This window comes from Prionailurus viverrinus, chromosome B4 (assembly GCF_022837055.1).
Source record: "Prionailurus viverrinus isolate Anna chromosome B4, UM_Priviv_1.0, whole genome shotgun sequence".
NCBI classification, from domain to species: domain Eukaryota; kingdom Metazoa; phylum Chordata; class Mammalia; order Carnivora; family Felidae; genus Prionailurus; species Prionailurus viverrinus.
In genome coordinates this window covers 129122784-129142741 of record NC_062567.1, presented here as the reverse complement: position 1 = coordinate 129142741, position 19958 = coordinate 129122784, and the positions used below count along the sequence as shown (strand labels likewise).

The 19958-nt window shown below is 53.2% G+C and overlaps 2 protein-coding genes across 3 annotated transcripts; one reads left to right on the top strand and one right to left on the bottom strand.

Annotated features, from left to right (window-relative positions):
* Window positions 1–1560: 1560 nt before the first annotated feature.
* Window positions 1561–11425, bottom strand: POLR2F (RNA polymerase II, I and III subunit F). The gene is made up of 5 exons (XM_047867747.1): window positions 11301–11425; window positions 9626–9695; window positions 6323–6453; window positions 2232–2303; window positions 1561–1739 (listed from the first exon to the last, which is right to left on the bottom strand). Exons 1-5 carry the CDS (start codon window positions 11318–11320, stop codon window positions 1649–1651), a joined length of 384 nt encoding a protein of 127 aa, XP_047723703.1. The 5' UTR covers window positions 11321–11425; the 3' UTR covers window positions 1561–1648.
* Window positions 11426–11524: 99 nt separating this feature from the next.
* Window positions 11525–18990, top strand: CB4H22orf23 (chromosome B4 C22orf23 homolog). 2 transcript variants are annotated; one of them, XM_047865143.1, is made up of 7 exons: window positions 11525–11668; window positions 12002–12113; window positions 13187–13249; window positions 17083–17265; window positions 17894–18025; window positions 18242–18342; window positions 18485–18990. In XM_047865143.1, exons 2-7 carry the CDS (start codon window positions 12011–12013, stop codon window positions 18554–18556), a joined length of 654 nt encoding a protein of 217 aa, XP_047721099.1. In that variant the 5' UTR covers window positions 11525–11668; window positions 12002–12010; the 3' UTR covers window positions 18557–18990. The 2 variants fall into 2 exon arrangements, with proteins under 2 accessions (XP_047721099.1, XP_047721100.1); XM_047865144.1 differs by having other exon boundaries at window positions 11525–11796.
* The last annotated feature ends 968 nt before the right edge of the window (window positions 18991–19958 follow it).

Here is a 19958-nt window from a genome sequence, read left to right as displayed (position 1 = left end):
TAGACCTAAGGTTCTGGATGAGCTTGGGCCTCAGCAAGGCAGTGGCCCCATGTGCATAGAGATGGGGCCACATGTTTCTGGCGAGGACTGAAGAGGCTATGCCCCAGCCTGGCCAGCTGAGCAGCAAGGGACGGACTCCACGGAAGAGGGGAAGGGAGACAGGAGGAAAACCACCCCTTTTTCCATCTCCCTTACACCCTATCCCCTAAGGGTTAACCCCCTACTCCCTCTCCCATCCCCTTCTCTCTTCCCCCGCCCAAACCCCATCTCCCTTTAATCACATCTGATACTGAGCGGCCCAGCAGGAACAAAGAGACCATTTAGAGGATCGGGGCCGAGAAAGTGACCCCGCGCTCTGGGGCGGCCGCCTGGACGCCAGCACAAAGGCGGCATTTCAGAGCTGGAATTTCAGCACCCAACTTGATTAAAGGACTCCACAGGCTTGGAGGAGGGAGGAAGGGGGTGCGAAGTCCACTGCTCCCCGGATTAACCCTTCTTCAGAGTGGCAAGCACCCCTCCCGCCCCCGGGGACGCTCGTTACTCCCACTCTGTCCACAGAGCACCCACCCAGGAGACCCTGCCTCTTGCAGAAGTCAGGCAAGCCTGCCCCTCTTCTTCCTGGAAGGGGAGCTGGCAGCAGAATGGAGGGCAAGGCTGGAATATTCAGGGAGCCAACCGTCCCCTCTCTCTCTGCTGGTATCAAGATACACCCTCTTCCTGTCCCCACAAGGGAGAGGGGAAGCAACGTGATTGGTCTTACTGCAAGCTGGGTAAGCAGGGTGAAGAGAACAGGACCCAGGAGAGCCTAGGGCAGAGGAAGGGGAGCTCCAGTCCCGATTTAATGTCATACCTGGAACCCAGGAGCCCTGCTTCCCTGCCCACCATCATCCCAGTCAAGGTCTGGGAGGAGCACGGGCCCTACACAGAAGGGAAAGGACATCTTCCAGAGGTGGGGAAGGAGAGAGGATGGCGGAGGCGGACCAGAAGGCCACGGGAGGCAGTGTACGGGCGGTGACCTGGGGAGTGGGGACAGGGCTGGGACAGGGGTGGGCAGGTGTTCAGTCCTCGCTCCAGCTGCTGCCTTGCCCAGCAGGGCTCTGCCTGGGGAGGGCGGGAGATCACTGCATCCCCAAGCTTCCTGCTGGGGCACTAGCTCCTGAAAGGGGATCCGAGCCCACGATAAGAGGCTCGAGGCAGGTCCTCAGGAAACAATGGGTGGCTTGATGAGACCTGCTCTGTGATACTCCTGAGAAGGGAGAAGCCCCTGAAGCCAGTCCCCACTGGAAAGGAAATTGGGGGTTTCCGTGGCAACCAGTTCCCTGGGCACAAAGACTCGTCTGTCTGCTGGGAAGGCAGCTGAGGTGTCTCCCTGCAGCAGCCTTTGCGCTGGTGAACAGGGAGATGGAGGGAGGGATGCGGGGGATCCACAAGGAGTAAGGCCCCTGGTGCTTCTTGAGCTGACAGTCACGGGGCCGCAGGAATGGGTGCACCCGCCAGGCAGCAGGGTGCTATCAGGGAAGGAGCGAGGGGGCATCACAGAGAGCTGGAGGCAGAGGGGGATGAAAGGTTGAACGGTTTATTATTTACATGTATAAAGAATGTGAAAATAGAAACTGGGATGAGGCACAGTCAGGAAGATGATTCCAGCTCAGTCGGTGATGATGAGCTCGTCTACCCCCCAGTCTTCATAGCTCCCGTCTGGCAGGTAGCGGCGAATGATGATGGGGATCTTTCGGGCCCTGTGGCAGGGAGAAGTCACAAGTACATGAGGGCTGGTGACCCGAGCTCTATAGCAGAAGGGACACACTGTGTGCAGAATGCAAGGGGAGGGAAGTCGTAGCAGCATCCTCTTAGGACTAGGTGTGGAAAAGAAATTACAATAAAAAGAGAGTTCCTGCGTCCCAGGGACGGTGGCTCTGGAAAGGCTCTGCCATCCGAGGGCTGAAGAGGGGAGGAGGGGAAGTGTGGAGGGATACGGGTAAAGGCCAAGTGCAGCAGGAAGAGGGAGATTCTGACAGACAGGAGAGGACCCTGCCTCGTCAAAGCCCTCCCCCTTTGCCTGCCCCCTCCCACCCCCCTGCCTGGCGGGCTGACTCCAGAACAAACTAAGGACCTAGAGGAACAAGAATCTCACCTCCCAGGCAGGGGTGTGGGGCAGAGGTGTGCAGCAGAGAACCTGGGGGATACCTCGCAGGGCTCAGGAGCAGTGAACCACGATCTGGGCGACTTACTTGAGCTCTTTCATGGCGATGAGCAAGGGATCTGTCTCCCCCTCCAGCTCCACCATCACAGGGGCACACATCCTGTAGGTACAGGGACAGGTGTTGGGGGAGAAGGGCCCAGCAGGAAATCAGGGGGCTCACTTCACAGATAGGATCAGATCAGCATCCCAGTCCTCACCTAGAAAGGTCACCTTCCAGGGAGACAGGCAGGCATGGGAGGGTGGGAACGTGTTCAGGGGCACTGCCACAGTGAGGAGAAGCAAGTGGGAACCAGGAGACTGGATTTAAATTCTGCCTCCAAAGACACACTGAATTTCTCTCCAAATCTCAGTATCCTCATTTGAGAATGGGAGACAGTCCTGCCTCACCTACGACACTAAAACGTTACTAACAAGTTAAGGCTCACTAAGAACCACACGCTGTTCTCAGCTCTTTATGGGGATGACCCCATTCTGAGGTAAGTACTGCTATTATTTCCATGTTACTGATGAGGAAACTGAGGCACAGAGAGATCAGTAATCTGCCAAGATCACACAGCCATCTGAATCCCACTGTGCTGCAGTGCCTCCCACTAATAAGTTCAAGATCCGTAAGTTAAAGATCCATACACTTAAGAAAGGCAGAGCCGACCACAGACTCCTGGGCCCGGCAACCGCGGCAGAGTATTCCAGCACAGAGGAATGGCCAGGCAAAGGCTCGCTCTAACCCAACTCCTCAGGCCTGCCCCAGGGCCCAGCCGGCTCATTTTCCTTCTCTACCTTGGCAACACCCCTCGCCGTCCTACTCTTCCAGCCTCCATACGGGGCCTGCGATCAGGCACGCACCCGCCTACAACCCTCCGTGGCGCCCCACGGCCATCAGCCAGAACCCAGTCTGGCTCCTGCTCCTCCTTCTCGGTGCACCTTCTCGTGCTACTTGCCTGCACTTATCCCACGTTCCCGCCTTACCAGGCCCCCGTGGCTCCCTGTACACACCCTGCTGTTTCCCTTTTGCATCCTCTTGTAAGCGCTCCCTCTCCCTACAAGCCTGGGAGGGGCTCACATGTCTCCACTCTGGAAATCGTCCGCCCTGAAAATGCCCAGCGCCCTGACTCATTTGACACAAGCTTCTCGATCTCACTGTACTGTAGCTGCTTATTTGAAGTTTTCTGCATTAGACCAGAGCACCTTGTGACCCAGGCCACATGCCCTAACAACAACTGCTCTTCAGAAGAGGCTCTAAAAATGAAGAGGAGGAATGCCAACTCTAGGCCTACCTCCTCTAGGAAGCCACCATTCATGATTTCAGCACAAGTTGACACTAACGGATCCCCAACCTAACAATCACCAGAATTACTAGGAGAGCATGCTAAAAACACAGGCTCGCGGCTCCTGCTCCAGACCCCCTGACTAGCAATTCTGGTGAAGGAGCCCGAGAACCTCCATTTGCAAAGCTTCCCAGGTGACAATGATCATCAGCCGGTCTGAGAGCCACCGGTTTACACAATGTAATTGACTAATCTTATTACTATTTTGATTTCTGTCACTTCCAAAAGCCCTGAAAATTTCGCAGGGGCAGGGACCAAATGTTTAACTTTCCCTATATCCCCTCTCAAGTATGTAAGTCCTTCCCTACATTCAAAGCTTTAAAAAAAACGTAGCAAACTGTTTTTCCTAATCTGCCTACACCTTATTTCTTTCAAGATAGGAATAATCCAAGTTCATTCATCCAGCCTTGTGCACACAACGTGCGAATCATGAGTGTGCCCTCAGGTATTATGTCTGCACCAGTGACCCCACAAACTTGGCAACGAGCCTTAGGAAGTGGCTGTGTCAAACATCGGCCACCAGGTGGTGCTAAGAAACCAGAGTGAGACTTCATCCAAAAAATCCAAGAACTATTTGTTCAGCACCAACGAGCTGCAGCATCGCACGCCTGGTACTAGGGGACGAGACCCAGCCCTTGGCTGTCTGAGGGCTCACGGCACGCTGGGAACCACCAGACGGCATCCTAACCCTTAACTGGAAGGGGCACAACAGACCCAACTAAGTTGAACCAAGCTTCTCTCCCAAAGCAAAGCAGGACACGGGTCTTGGCAGCGTGCTGAACGTCCGCCTCCAAACTTTCAAGTGCCCCACCCTGTCCACCAAACGCATGCCGATCCCCTGAACCTGTCATTCAAGGCACCGGTGACATCTTTTCCAGCCCCTTGTGCCCCAGCTACTTGCCATTCCCCCACCACAATCCACGCTTGCCTGTCTTTCCTCGCACTGTCTCTGGCACCTGGGTCACCCTCAAAACCACCTGCCTTTCCCCATCCCTCTTGAATTCTAACCCTTTCATGAGGCTCTCCCAGTCACCCCTACAACTCCTCCCTTCTCTTTCTCGTGCCTTCTGGAAAGCACTGCTCCCGTCTGCCTTGGGTTCTGGTTATTTGTGAGCCATCTCCCCCAAGGCAGCAAACACCTGGAGGACTGGGCGGGGGAGGGGGGGGCGGGGACTGTGGCCATCTGGAATCATCTTTGCATCCCCACCGGGTGCAAGCACACTACCTCAGTCGGCACTGAAAGACTTTAAGCTTGCGTACGATCATTCTGTTTGTTTGAAAGATAATTGAGAAGTTCTTCTTTCTGCTGGATCATTTTTAGCCCAGACAAGCACTGCCCACTGGCAGGTTCTGCAATGATGGAAACGTCCTCTGTCTGCGCTCTCTGCTATGGAGTCCTAGCCACACGTGGCTACTGAGCACCTGAAATGTGGCTAATGAGGCTGAGAACCTGAACTTTTCATTTCACTTCCTCTTACTTAACATAAACGGCCACCTGCGGCAGGCGGCTGCCATAACTGACGGTGCAGACCCACAGGATCCTGACCCAGCGACTATCCCAACTGTCATGCTCAGTGCAGCCCTAATTCCGCCCAGACCAGCCAAGAGTACAAGCAGGCCAGGGAGAGGTTGACTGCTTTAGAGAAGGCGAGGAACAGGGTTACCCACCCATAAAACCCTGTTCGAAGCGCACATGGTGGTCATCTTTACCCCACAGGAGTAAGGGGGATAAAGCCCAGTGCTATTTGAAAACAAATGAGGGAACGCACAGATTAGAATCTCCGTTAGCATCAGCACTCCACACAGCTGACCCCAGCGTTTCTGGCCAATTCTCCACGATTCCCTACCTGATGCGCCCATCCGACCAGACACCCATCTCCCATACCAGCTTGTAAGACGTTGGGGCGGGGGTTCACTTCCTCAGCCTTGTCTCTCCCTGGGGAGGACACTCTGTTAGAGTATGCAGAGCACGTGTGTCCTCCCTCTGTTCCCGGACTCGCTGCTCCGTAGGAAAGAAGAGTCACTCCCAAGAGGGAGTGTGGGAGGAAAAGCGTCCGTGGCCCAGCGTCGACAGTCCCTGCTCTCTCAAAGCCGCCTGCCTACAGAGAGGGTGCTTTCAGGTCTGTTCGCCCACAGCCTTGGCAGGCAGGCTGGCTGGCCCCTGCAGACACAGGCTCCAGATGCCCACAGTGCCTATGGCCGACAGGGTGAATGTGCAGCCATCGGACATTTTCACGTTCAGATGACAGAATCACCTGTCCACTGGCTAGTTCCTGAACCTTCTCATTCTTCTCCTGGGTTCAAACTTAGGAGAAAGGCAAGGCTGCTCTGCGCTTTCGCTCCTCTAGCCTGGCCTCTACACGGGGGGCCCCCCCACTCCTCTGGGCTGGCGACCGTCCACGTCGGGTCAAGAACCACCTTAAGCCAGACAGGTGCTGCCACAGCAGCCCTGATCCACCAGCCCACGATGGTCTATAGCTCCCTGAACTCACACTTTTTTTTCTTTGTTTTGCTTCACTAACCTAATAGGCACCCAAGTTCTGTACTTTCCTTATGTTTCTATTGGACTGTTATTTGGCTCCTCAGATGTTCACGTCCTATTTCTCCTACTGGATCACCAACTCCCTGAGGGCAGGAGTCTAGAACAGTGCCCGGCACACAGAGACAGCACCACCGTTGCTTAGCATGTGAGAGCAGGGAGAGTGTTTTCAGGTGCCCGGTGGGCCACATCAATAGCTCGGAAGCTTACTGTGGCCTGACCGACAGAAAAGATCACGAAAGGGCATATACTCACGCGATCTGGAGGGCTCGGGTGCCCAGCACACGGGCTCGCTCATACTTGGTCATATACGGTGTGGTGATTCGCTTCTGGTTGGCCTGTGGTCGCTCTCCAGAGGGGAGGATCTCGACGTTCTCCTGGCCCTCCTGGACGCCAAGACAGAAAAGAGGGAAAGTCTCAGGTGTATTTTCTGGGTTGAGGGGCAGGACGATAATGACAATGATCACAATCCCCCCTACCATTACTGCTTATCACGTGCCAGCATGCACACCTGCAGTTAGTGACACCTCCTTTAATTCTCACGATAACCTTACGTGGTGGGCATTACAGTGCCTGGCTCAGAGCATTAGCTAACTTGGTCAAAGTCTCAGACCTAGTAAAAAAGAAGAACCACGACTGGGATTCCAGAGCCAACTGCCTCATCCAGAAGAGGGAAGCAGATGGCCTGGAGATGGGGTGGCCCCAGAACATTAGCAATATGCCAAGAAGTCCTTCAGCACAGACAAGTCTCTTTAAGCAGGGGGCAAGGAATAAGCACCCCATCTTTCAGACAGGGTAACTGAATCAACAGGTCAAGTGGCTAAAAAGTCAAAGTGAAGGCAAGGATACACAGGCGCTCACGTGTATTCAACAATTACTTATGAAGGATCTGTCATGTGCCAAACATCATAATGGATGATAAGACAGCAAGTGAAGCATTTCTGCTGTCAAAGAATTCACAGTCAGGAGAGGAGACAAGAGTAAACAAAGCAGCAGGTGCTACAAAGGTCGGCAAGTGGACAATGAAGTTCACGAGAAGGTGGGGGGGACATCAAACTCATGCTGGGGGTTAGGAAGGCTGTCCAGAGACGAAACAAGCAACTCCAGAAGGAGTAGGAGCTGCCAAGCCAACGAGAAAGAGAAGGGCAGTCCAGGTAGGCTGAGTTGCAGGCACAAAAGCACAGCGGTGGGAGACAATGTATGAGTTGTGAAGTATGATTAGAGCAAAAGGTGTGCAAAGGGTTTTAGGCAGGAGAATAAATTCTATAATAAATAAAGAATTAGGGGCGCCTGGCTAGTTCAGTGGATACAGCATGTGAGTCTTGATCTCGAGGTTATGAGCCCGAGCCTCGTGGTGGGTGTAGAGATTACTAAAATAAACATAAAAAAAAGAATTAAGTCAACAAATATTTATTGAGTGCTTACTACGTGTCAGTGTTCTAAGTGCCTGAAATAGAAGAGTAAGACAGATAAAAATTCTTTCCCCTATAGAGCTTGTATTACAAGAGATAACAAAATTAACAAGAAACATACGTGGTATGAAAACTAAAGAGGGGCGCCCGGGTGACTCAGTCAGTTAAGCATCTGACTCTTGATTTCAGCTCAGGTCATGATCTCACGGTTCAGGGGATCGAGCTTTGTGTGAGCTCTGCACTGACAGCATGGAGCCTGCTTGGGATTCTCTCCCCCGCCCCCCCCCCCCCCCCAAGTAGATAAATACACTTAAAAAAAAAAAAAAAAAGTAAAGGTATCCCTACAGATGCTCTGTTGAGCATATCCTGTAGAGGGTGAGGGCAGAAGCAGACCATAGAGGAAGACGAGTAGTGAGCAATCAGGTAGGCAGGTAAGAGAAACTGTGGCAGCAGAATGGCCAATCCAGCAGAGTGGTGGGAGACTGACGTCAGGGAAAGCAGTAACACATTTCCGCAGCAAAGTGAGTGAAGTGGAATAAAGACCTCAGCCAGGCTGAAGCACTGAGAATGGAGAAACAGCAACAGGGCTGGACCATGTGTAGGAGGCAAAATCAACCAAACAGGGATGGTAGGGGACCAGGACAGGGGAGGACGTTTCTGGCTCAGCGAATAGGTAGCCGAGAGTGCCGTGCAGAAGAAAGAGAAAATCCAAAAATGGGGGCTTCAGCTTCCAAGCCTAAAATAATTGAGGGATCACTCCCTTTCCAGGAGCCATAAAGCACTTCCTCCATCAGTCACGGCACAGAAAGCCCAATGTCATTCATGAAATTCGTAACCCATCCACCTGGCGACACAAGTCAGAAACCTGGAGGTCACCCTTGTCACCTCCCACTTTCTTAGTTCCATCTCCAATCCACCAAATAATACCTCTTTTGTCCATTTTCTTATCACTTACATTACCAGCACCCAAGTCCAAGCCACGGGTTTCTCGCCTAGATGGAGAGACCCTCAAGGTCTCTGTCTTTAACTCCCGCTCCTCCCCAACTCACTCGTCACTCTGACGCCAGAATGCCCTTTCTAAAGTGTACACGGGATAGTGCCACTCCCCGGCTCAACACTTGTCGGTGGGAGCGCCTGGCTGGCTCAGTCCGTAGAGTACAACTCTTGATCTCAAGGTTGTGGGTTTGAGCCCCACAGCCCCACACTGGGTGTAGGGATTACTTTAAAAAAATAAATTTAGGGGCGCCTGGGTGGCGCAGTCGGTTGGGCGTCCGACTTCAGCCAGGTCACGATCTCGCGGTCCGTGAGTTCGAGCCCCGCGTCGGGCTCTGGGCTGATGGCTCGGAGCCTGGAGCCTGTTTCCGATTCTGTGTCTCCCTCTCTCTCTGCCCCTCCCCCGTTCATGCTCTGTCTCTCTCTGTCCCCAAAATAAATAAACGTTGAAAAAAAAAAATTAAAAAAAATAAAATAAAATAAAAAAGGCACGATTGGGGTGCCTGGGTGGCTCAGTCGGTTGAGCGGCCGGCTTCGGCTCAGGTCACGATCTCGCGGTCCGGGAGTTCGAGCCCCGCGTCGGGCTCTGGGCTGATGGCTCAGAGCCTGGAGCCTGCTTCCAATTCTGTGTCTCCCTCTCTCTCTACCCCTCCCCCGTTCATGCTCTGTCTCTCTCTGTCCCAAAAATAAATAAAACGTTGAAAAAAAAATAAATAAATAAAAAATAAATTTAAAAATATTTTAAAAAACCACAACACGTGGTGGCTTCTAAGTGCCTTTAGGCTATAAAATCCTGCCTGATGTGGGCCCTTACCTCTCCAGCTTTATCCCAGATCACTCTCCCCAGGGCTCCTTAAGTAAACCCTGCCCATAGGGCACCTAACACATAACAAACAATCAACACACGCTTGCTGAATGAATGAAGGTGATGTTTCACGCATCAGTAAACCGACTGCCCCCAAAGCCACAGGCTATGGCCCACCCTGTAGGACTTTTCCTCCACCCAGGACTGGAACACTGCTCACTCTAACTGGGGGTGCTTGTGGCAGGGGATGTGACCCGCAAGAGGCAGATGCATTCAGGCGATTATCACCTGCCGGGTTATTTGGCAGCTTGGACTGCAGAAAAGGGGAGTCCACAGCTAAATACTGACCTCCTCGGCATTCTCCAAGTCACCTAGCCCTTCATCCTCCTCCACATCATCAAAGTCATCACCATCAAAACTGTACAGGAAGAAGAGGGCAGTTAGTTGGAGCATCACTTACTAGAATCAAAGGCAGCAGAGGGGCGCCTGGGTGGCTCAGTCGGTTAAGCATCCGACTTCGACTCAGGTCATGATCTCACGGCTTGTGAGGTCAAGCCCTGCATCAGGCTCTGTGATGACAGCTCAGACCCTGGAGCCTGCTTCAGATCTTGTTTGTCTGTCTGTCTGTCTGTCTCTCTCCCCCTCCCCCGCTCAGACTCTGTCTCTCAAAAATAAATAAATGTTAAAAAAAAATTTTTTTAAGACAGCAGATACCTGTATCTCACTCAGTACGTAGAATTGACTCAATAAATAACTACTTAATGAGTGAATCAAACTTCTTTTCCATTTTACTTCCATCCTTACCCCCATCAGCCCCCAAATTTTGCTAGGACTCACTCATCATCACTGTTTCTCTACTGGATCATTCCCATCAACATATAAACATGTAGTTAGTTTCCCGTCTTAAAAAATAAACAAAACTTATTTCGCTTGTACCCCCCACCGAGCCCTATGTCCATGCTCCTCTTGGGAGCCAAATTCATGAAAGCTGTCCCTCTTCTGTCTCCAGTTGTGTCATAATCTCACGCCAGCAAGGCTTTCACCTCCACAGTTCTAGCAAAACCAGCCTTCTCAAGTTCATTAATGGCTGCCACGTTGCTAAATCCAATGGACAAGTCTTGTTCTCCTTTAGCTGAATCTCCCAGTTGGCACACCAGACCACCCCCCCACACACACTCCCCAGCTCAATACTCTGCCCTCACTTAACTACAAGGACACCTCTCTCTTGGGGTTCCCCCACCTCACTGGCTGTCCCATCTCAGTCTCCTATGCTGGTTTCCCCCTCTCTTCCCCACAGGCACTCAATGCTGGAATGCCCTAACCGTCCCCAACTATCTCTTCTTCTCTACCGACACTCCCCTGAGGTTTTCACCTGATTCTCAGTTTTGACTAAAACACAGTATACTCTATTTCATATACACACTGCCGATGACTCCACTATTTTCATCTTCATAAGACGCCATCTCCTCCGACCCCACGTATCAGGAAATCTTTGGGCTCTACCTTCAACATCGATCCAGAATTCAACACCACCTGCCGTCACCACCTCTCCTAGTGCCACCCCAGTCCAAGCCACGACCTTCTCACCGAGATTCCTGCAACCCTTCCAGACCTTTACCACCCCCCGAGTCTCGCCAGACTCTCCCCTGGACTCCTTCTCTACTACGTACGGCTACCACGTACTCTCACACGACCCTGCATTATCTGTTTATGGGCCTGTCCCCTCTTCTAGAAAGGGCGCCCCCGGGGACGAGAGACTATGCCTAGTTCACCTCAATACTCTCATTACAAGACACGGAGCCCGGCTCGCTGGAAGTCGGCTGAAAGACCTTTTTCACTGTTCCTCGAGCCGGGCCTCTGGATGGATCTTTCCTCCCGGCCCCCCGCCCTTCTCCCCCGCAGCTCCGCGGGCCCACTCAGCACCCGCAGTCCCCTCAAGACACTGCCCCTCGAGCCTGGCTCCTCGGCCTCCTTCGACCCAGGCTCCCGCTTCACCCGCCCCTTCCCAAGCTCCCGCACTCACTTGTCCTCGTTATCTGACATGACGCCGGCGCCGCAGCGACCCCACTCCGCGCCAGGGACCCGCGCGGAGACCCGAAAACAGCGCGCCTCCGCCTCGAACGGCGCCACGCGTGCTCTGCGCCTGCGCCCTGACCCAGAGGCAAGTACTTCCGGTAGGCAGGCCGAAGCCGTAACTGTGCGCACGCGCCGGGAGGCGTGTGCCCGTTCCCATGGTAGCCGGAGCCGCTGGGGGCGGGCTCTAGTCGCTGAGATCCGGAGGGTTTCGCGCGGGGTCCAGGCGCCGCACAACCGCCGCGGGGCCGTGGTTACGGTCTCCCGAGCCCAGCTGCTCCCTTTGGGGAGGAGGCACCAGCGGGGTCTTACTTTAGGGTGAGGTTTCCATTTTGGTTTGTCCCCCAACGGGCTCTGTCCGGACCACGGCTTATCCTAACCTCCCCTTTCCGCCAGAGAGGGCTTCCCTGCCACAGGCGTCGGGTCAGGATGAGGTCTCCGTTCATGTGTGAGGATCTGCCTGTTTTTCTGTTCGGGAAGGGGGGGGGGGTGGTAAAGGGCACTATCGCGATACTGACGGCAACGAGTCACGTTTTTGCTGAGACTCGACCCCCGCTCCCGGACTTTGGGTGGCGTCGAGGAGGTTGGGGGCGCGGGAGCAGCAGTTGGGCCTGGGAGACAGGGGTTGTCATTGCGTTTTTCCCTCCTCAGGGCCCTTCCATGGCTTCCCAGGAAAGGGTGGAGGCAGTGACCAAAGGAACAGGGTTCTGGCGCTGCTCCAAGCCAGCCACTTACACCCCCGGGACCTGCAAGCTGCTCAGAGGTCAGTGTGTTTAAAGGACCGGAGAAGAGTGGTGGTAGCAGGTACCCTCTGTAACTCAGTTATCCCTTACATGATCTGTGCTTAGCAATTGCTACTTTTATTTTACAGATAAGAAGCCTGGGGTTCAGAAAGGTTTGGGGATCCTACAACTTGCAAGTGGCCAAAAGTCAAAGAAATAAGAATTTTGAAGTGATTAACTCCTGCGCATCCCTTAGATCACGCTTTCAATTTCCCCAGGGCAGCCTGATCTCCTCCCCACCCACCACCACCGTGGAACCAACAGTTCCCTGCTTTCACACTACCAAATACCCTTTCCCTCAACGGACAACACAACCTGGAGTCAGATATTTAGTTGTCTCCCACCGGATTAATATTCATCTACCCCTCTAGATCACGAACTCCATTAGGGCAGGGATTGTGCCTGTTTGGGCTCAGGATTGTAGCTCCAGCACCTGGCACATGCTTAATAAAATACTGTCCATTGGTTCACTCACTCAACAACAAAAAAAATTTTAAACCTGCTTAATGTGCTTTAGACATTGTTCTAAGTGCCAGAGACACAGCAGTTAAAAAGAAAAGAAGAAAAAAATGGAGCGCTTGGGTGGCTCAGTCAGTTAAGCGTCCGACTTCGGCTCAGGTCATGATCTCGCGGTCCGTGAGTTCGAGCCCCGCGTCGGGCTCTGTGCTGACAGCTCGGAGCCTGGAGCCTGTTTCAGAATCTGTGTCTCCCTCTCTCTCTCTGACCCTCCCCCATTCATGCTCTGTCTCTCTCTGTTTCAAAAATAAATGAACGTTAAAACATTTTAAATTAATAATAAAAGAAATGAAAAGAAAAAAAACAGCAAAAAATCTTGCTCTCTCATGAGCTCATATTCTAGTAGGAGTGACAGTAAGTATATAGAATTTCAGTGATAGTAAGTTACAGAAAAAACAATGAAGCAGGAAAGGGAGGGAATGAGTACTGAGGTGCGGAATGGGGTTAGGAGGGGATACAATTTTACACTAGAATAAGGTGAGATGAAGGGCTGTGTCTGCCGTCCGGGAGACCTCATAGCAGTGCTTTACCTTTGCAGTGATGATGAAGGAATCCAAACTGACAAACTTCCAACAGCGACACATCATGGACACCATGAAAAGTTAAGAGTCAATCCACAGAGGCTTCCTGGGCGGAGGGACTCTGGACCACACTTTCAATGCTCCTCCATATTCAGGGGGTTGGGGATCTCGTTTAAAAGGACCAGGGGCACCTGGGTGGCTCAGTGGGTTGAGCGCCTGACTTCGGCTCAGGTCATGATCTCACGGTTCACGAGTTCAAGCCCCACATCAGACTTATTGCCGTCAGCGGAGAGCCCCCTTCAGAGCCTCTGTCCCTGTCTCTCTGCCCCTTCCCTGCTTGGGCTCTCAGAAAGAAAAACAATCTCTTAAAGACCACAAAAAGGGTTACCTGGGTGACTAGGTTGGTTAAGCGACTGACTCTTGGTTTCAGCTCAGGTCCATCAGGCACCACGCTGATAGCCTGGAGTCTGCTTGGGATTCTCTCTCTCCCTCTCTCTCTCTCTGCCCCTCCCTGGCTCGCTTGCTCACTCTCGCTCGCTCTCTCTCTCTCTCTCTCTCTCTCTCAAAATAAATAAATAGGCTTTTAAAAATTCTATTAAAAAAAAAAAAAGGCCAAAAAAATTGAATAGTATTTTTGACCCTCGCTCCTGGGGAATTGATCGTTCAGGGCCTTTGTTTCTTTCTGGGACACGGGTCCTAGCACAACAACAAGCCTCTTGCCATCTGTCTCCAGCCGTCCTTCCAAGAGATCACAGCCCAGCTGAGGCGTCCTGCCCGACCAAAATAGTCTCCACGTGGTCATGTCTGCAGTCTGTTACACACATACCATATGAGCTCTCCAGAGGAAAGGACTGTGTGTCTTACTCCTACTTTTATTCATTCACAGCTTAGCTAGTAGAAGCAAGACAAGTGGCAGGATTCCAACAGAGGAGGAGTATGCAAAGGCCTCCCACCGCTCACCTCTGACTACCCATTGTGTTAGTTATTTTTAAGGAAAAACAACAAAGTGTAAGTACATGGGCACGGTAGCAAGGTGCGCCCTGAGATCTGGAAAACTACCCTGCTTTCTGAGGTCTCACTGAATCAGCATTTAATGGCTGGGAACAGAGACCTGTGAAGTTGCCTCTGAGAGAGAGAACGTCAGAACCTTCTCTGCTGAACCTACCAGAAGTGATTGCCTTACGTACGGAAGAGGGTGCCTGTGGGAGGGCACCCGAGCAGCCACAGAAGCGAAGGGAAGAGAGTGTCAGAGAGGCGAATGTTAGCAGTGCCGGTCCAGCAGTGGCCAGGGGACTTATTGGGGACAAGGACGGCCCAGGCTGTCAGAGCCTGGTGCCTTCACACATCTGCATCGTGTAACTCTATCTCCGCACTCAGCAATCCACTAATAATCTGGTGGCCCCTCTAGCAGGACTGCAAAGAGAATGTGCTAGAAATTCCAATAAATTCCAGGAAACGAAGGACTATGTCCGCCTTGTTCACCGCAGGACCCCCAGCACCTAGGTGCTCGATATTTACTGAAGGACTGATTTCATTAGGCAAGTAACTGGTTTGCCTGACAGTCTTACTCTCCTAAGTTTTCTTTTTTTTTTTTTTAATTTTTTTTTTCAACGTTTATTTATTTTTGGGACAGAGAGAGACAGAGTATGAACGGGGGAGGGGCAAAGAGAGAGGGAGACACAGAATGGGAAACAGGCTCCAGGCTCCGAGCCATCAACCCAGAGCCTGACGCGGGGCTCGAACTCACGGGCCGCGAGATCGTGACCTGGCTGAAGTCGGACGCTTAACCGACTGCGCCACCCAGGCGCCCCCTAAGTTTTCTTTTTAAAAACTTGTCTCCAGACATTCATTTGTGTTGGGTCTGCTTTCTTCTGGAATCCCGTCTCTTTTTCTCCCCTCTTAACCAAATCCTACTTGTGTTGAGGCTTCATTCAAATTCTGTTGCTAGCCACAAATTCCTCTCCTTCACCTGACCTCCCAGAGTTACTCAGGCCATAATCATCTGCTGAGGGTAGGCCGGGGGATGGGACGGCACACCGCACCGGACAGGCGGAAGGAGGGAGTGGAGGCAGCAGGAGGGGCATTCTGGGAAGCACCGCGTCTCTCCAGAGAAGAGCAGGAAGGCCGTGGTGTGGCTCTAGGTAGAGGGTGTGAGAAGAGGCTGGTTTGTGGGGAGAAATGGCAACTCCATCTTCCAGGCCTATGGGACAGACACCTCAGAATCATCCCTGACTCCTCCTCGTCTTCCTCCCCGACCCCACATCCAACCCGTCAGCGTGGGTCTGCTTGACCTTCAAACCGTATCCTGACTCTGACCACCTCTGCCCCGGGCCCCCCCCCCCCCCCCCCCCCCCCCCCCCCCGCACACGGTACTTTCAGCAGCAACCAAAGGGTCATGTGACTCCTCTGCTCCAAACCCTCCGATGGTTTCCCACCTCAAAGCAAAAGCCAGTTGATTTGGGCTCAGGTCACGATCTCACGGTTCGTGAGCTCGAGCCCGGAGGCGGGCTCGGCGCTGACAGCACGGAGCCTGCTTGGGATTCTCTCCCGTCTCCCTTCCTCTCTGCCTCTCCCCTGCTCTCATGTGCTCACTCTCTCTCAAAAAGAAGTAAACATTACAAATAAACAAACATTAAAAAAGAAAAAGTAAAAGCTGGTCTTTCCGGAGGCCTGCAGGTCCCTGAACTTCTCTTGCCCTCCCTGACCTCTGACCTCTGCTCCCACTATACTCCTGCCTCGCTCACTCCATTCCTGGGCCCCTAGCCTCTGGCTGTTGCTCAGACATTCCAGGCGCGTGACCACCTCACGGCCTTTGCTCTGGCTGTTCTTTCTGCCCGAAATGCTCTTCCCCAAAATATCTGCACGACAGAGCAACTCACCATTTTGGGGGCTGACCTCATCATGAGGCCTTCCCTGCCTCCCCTCTTTAAAATTGTAAATTCTGCTCTGACCTCCTCTGTTCCATCCCTGTACCGTCACTAACCAACTATGTATTTTACTTACTCATCATCCACACTCCTCCGACCCCAAATGCAAGTGCCGTGAGGGGACTTTGTCTTACGTACCACTTTACCCCCAGTGTCCTAGGCCTGGCACAGAGCAGATACTCGGTACGTATTTGCTGGGTGGGTGATAGAAGACTGGAAAAGGTGGAAGAGGTAGATGGGGGGGCCAGATCAAAACAATGCAGGGGAGGGGCTGCTCCGAGCTGGGCTTTGGGGCAGTTGAGAGCAGGGGCCAGTCAACCAGGTAGGAGGTGAGACACTTGGTTGGCCTGGAGGGGGATCCCCAGATCTGGGCCGAGACAGCAGGGAAGGACAGTCAGGGGGACTGGTGTGTATCACCATCGAAACCATCCCTCCCTGCCTAGAGACCAAGCAGGTTTTAGGAATCCGCCTATAGAAATAAAAGCAGCAGTCTAGAAGCTTGATGCACAAGAATGTTTATTGCAGCATTGTTTGAAGTAGCAGGAAAAAAAAGAAAAGGAAACAGCCTGAGTTTCTGAAATTAAAAGACTAGCTGAATAAATAATGTATCCATTCTACGAACTAGTATATAGCTATAAAAAATAAGTTCTGTATAAATGAAGTGATCTGGAAAACTGTCCATGATCAATTGTTAAGTGAAGAGCCAATTACTGAATATAATACAGTATGATCCAGTGTTTGAAAAACGAAGCTCATATATGCACACATATCTTTGAACATGTTTGTATTAACATCAAAAAGTTTGGAACGAGACCACCAGATTAGAAGTTGCTCGTTATGGGGTAGGGGTGGGGGACTGGAGGGGAGAAGGGAAGACTTCTATACTGTTTAACTGCTTGTAACAGGCAGGTATGACTTTTATAAATTAAAAAAAAAAAAAAAAAAGCCAGGTGGGTCCCCCTCCACCTCGAACCTTCCTTTCCCAGGAGGAGACACTCTGCCCCTCCAGTGCAGCCCAACATCCAGCCAGAGGGTCTTGCCTCCCAAACAGCCGGCCTCGGCCATGTACCTGCCTCCCATCCTGGTGGCCCGGCCCCACCTCCGGCCTGCCAGTGTGTGCCAAGCCGGCGGGGCCTATAGCCGGGAACCATTCAAGCCTCAAGCCACCCGTAAGTGAGAGGGCCTCGAGAGCCCCTCTTCCACCTCCCTCCCCAAGCGGCCCGTAGGGCAGGACAAGTGTCTAACCAAATTCTCTCACTGTTTGTGCTAATGTACTTGAGCCTGGGCACCTGTTAGCTTGGGGGTGTTCGGGGTGTAGAGGAAACCGGTGAACCGGTCCTTTTTCATTTTTTTTTAGAATTCTGTAATGATTAACTAGAGTCCACCAGTCCCTAACGAGTGTTTGGCTGTCAGATCTCAGGGCCCCTGCTCTCTTAAGATCACACAGTCCCACACAGTAGGCACGCCAACCTACTTCCTGGGGCCTTTTGCCTCGCTCCCTACCTGGCATCCGGTGTAGCTCTTGACCCAGACCTGCCGACAGCTCCACGTGGCCTCTACACGCAGGCCGCCTCCACGGCGACCACAGTTTTCTTAGCCTCGCTCTGCACCAGAGCGTGTGGGTTCCGACCTTAGTTCTTTCGGCCCTTCCCCCTCCCGCCTGTCTGGACAGGACAAACTCAGGGGTTCCCGGGGTTCAAGGTGCCGGGACCCCGGAACAAGCATGCCCAACCAGGAGCTCAGACCACGAGTGGGGTGCCTCGCCTGCCTTAACTAGGCCATTTCTGGGCCCTGTAGGAGATCTGGAGAAAGAGAAGCGAAGACTCCAAAACATTTTTGCCACTGGGAAGGACTCCGAGGAACGGAAAAGGAAGCCCCCTCCGGTGCGACAGGAGGACCCAGCCCCTGAGCTGGACCGGTTTGAAGAATGTAAGCCACCGATGGGCCACCTAGGCCGGGAAGGTGGGCAGAGGGGTCCACAATCAGGGGGGATGGAGAGTAACCCTGAGGGCCAACGAGTGGGGAACACGGACCGCAGAAACGCTTCCTCTCCCCAAGGGAGCAACCCGTTGTCCCTGCCACCCCTCCCGGGAGCCTGGCGGCCCCCGTTGCCCTGTACACTGACGGCCCTTCTCCCCTGTCCAGTGGTAAAGGAAATCCAGGACAGGAAAGAATTCCTGGCTGACATGGAGGCGCTGGGACAGGCCAGACAGTACCGAGGGATCATCCTTTCGGAGATCTCCCAGGTAGAAGCCACAGGGAAGGGGGGGAGAAGGTCTGCCGTGCGTGCGCAGCATGAGACGTGAGTGGACAGGGCACCCGTGGCCCAGGTTTGGGGCTCCTCGGGTCCCGGCCCTGAATCCCAGCTTTCCCCGATGCCCTTTGCAGAAACTGCGTGAAATGGAAGACATTGACCACAAGAGGAGTGAGGAACTTAGGAAGGCTCTTGCCACCCCTTGATCTGCCTCCAGAGACAGGAGCAGAGTAGCCCAACCTGGACCACTGGAGCCCCACCCCATCGCCAAGCAGGCTCCCCCGCCCCCCCCCCCCCATCAGCCCACCTACCCTGGCCTTCAGCCACGTCAAATGGCCACACGGCACTGCCCTGGCCCGGGGAACCCTGGGCACACGCAGCACCCTAGAAAATGGCCCAATCTCCGAGAATGAGCTGATTCTCCTCAAGGCTCTGCCCAGGGAGCCTGGGTCGGCTGAGCCACTGAGACCGACAGTCACAGTCACAGACATGCACGAGTGAAGGCAAGGCCCAATCGCACCCTCTTGGCCACGTGTCAGAGGGCATCCCACGGGCCCCTTCCTCCCCACCGAGCACCCCCTGTGTGCCCTACGCATTTGCTTTTCAGAACCCAGGAATGAATGGAAGCCCTTTCGACCTACCTGTCTTAGGACCTACTTATTTGACTTCTTACAGCCTCGGGCAAATGTTTAACGACTACCATTAACTGGCCAGTAAGACACCTCTGCCCTAGGTCATCACACGCACTGTTTTGTTTTCAGAGGGAAGGCTTATGTGTTCCAGGAGTTGGGACTTTTCAAGCCCGGATGGTTTTTAGCCATTTGCACGTCTCAAGTGGAAATGAGAACCAACCCCTCTTGAACACCCCATGGCCGGGCACCATGGCAGGTGCTGAATTTCACTTGGTCCGTTTGCTCAATAAAGCCCTGGGACGGTTTGCTACCCACTCTGTGAAATCTGAGGCTCCCCGGGACACCGTAACCAAGGTCATTCAACTCAAGTAGCCCACTAAGGGTTAGAAGTTAGTTCTCGGTCTTTCCGCTAAACCCGCGGCCCACCGAGACACAAGGGTGGGAGACAGACCGAAAGAGCCCGGCTTTGGAGCTCCGATCCCAGCCTGTGCTCTGCGAGCCTGGGCAGCACCCCAGACTCCGCTCCGACTGCTCATCGGCGAAGCCCTGCCTCAGAGGGCTACGGAGACCTCCGACCACAAGAACAGCCCCCCAGGCCTGGCACACAGCACACGAACGTCCCCATTTCTCACAGCCACGAGCCCTACATTCTCCGGTATTCTGACACTTTCCTGTCCCCACACGTCAAGATATTTTGGAAATTTAGGCCCCTCTTCCTACCCACGGGTCCCGTCCCCATGCTTTAACAAAATTCCCCTTTTCACCCCCCCAAAATTTTTTTTTTTTGGCAATTTCAACCAACACTCCCACCTGGAGGGATGCACATCATCCTACAGGCCACATGCATGACCCAAGCTTTGGGTTGCAGAACCAACATGGCCCCGTAGCCCCAAACAGGTAAGTAGAAGGGGCCAGATGAAGGGCTGGCTCAGGAACATTTCCATGGGAGGCCTGTGTCCACACACCCTCCAGAACC

Bases quoted from the DNA above. Each gene is read 5' to 3' on its own strand.
- POLR2F (XM_047867747.1), bottom strand. From the start codon at position 11,320: ATGTCAGATAACGAGGACAA. The intron at 6,454-9,625 runs GTCAGTATTTAG...CTTGGCGTCCAG, and splicing joins ACTTGGAGAATGCCGAGGAG to GAGGGCCAGGAGAACGTCGA. The intron at 2,304-6,322 runs GTGAGTATATGC...CTGTACCTACAG, and splicing joins ACCCGAGCCCTCCAGATCGC to GATGTGTGCCCCTGTGATGG.
- CB4H22orf23 (XM_047865143.1), top strand. From the start codon at position 12,011: ATGGCTTCCCAGGAAAGGGTGGAGGCAGTGACCAAAGGAACAGGGTTC. The intron at 13,250-17,082 runs GTTAAGAGTCAA...TTCCTTTCCCAG, and splicing joins CATCATGGACACCATGAAAA to GAGGAGACACTCTGCCCCTC. The intron at 17,266-17,893 runs GTAAGTGAGAGG...TGGGCCCTGTAG, and splicing joins ATTCAAGCCTCAAGCCACCC to GAGATCTGGAGAAAGAGAAG.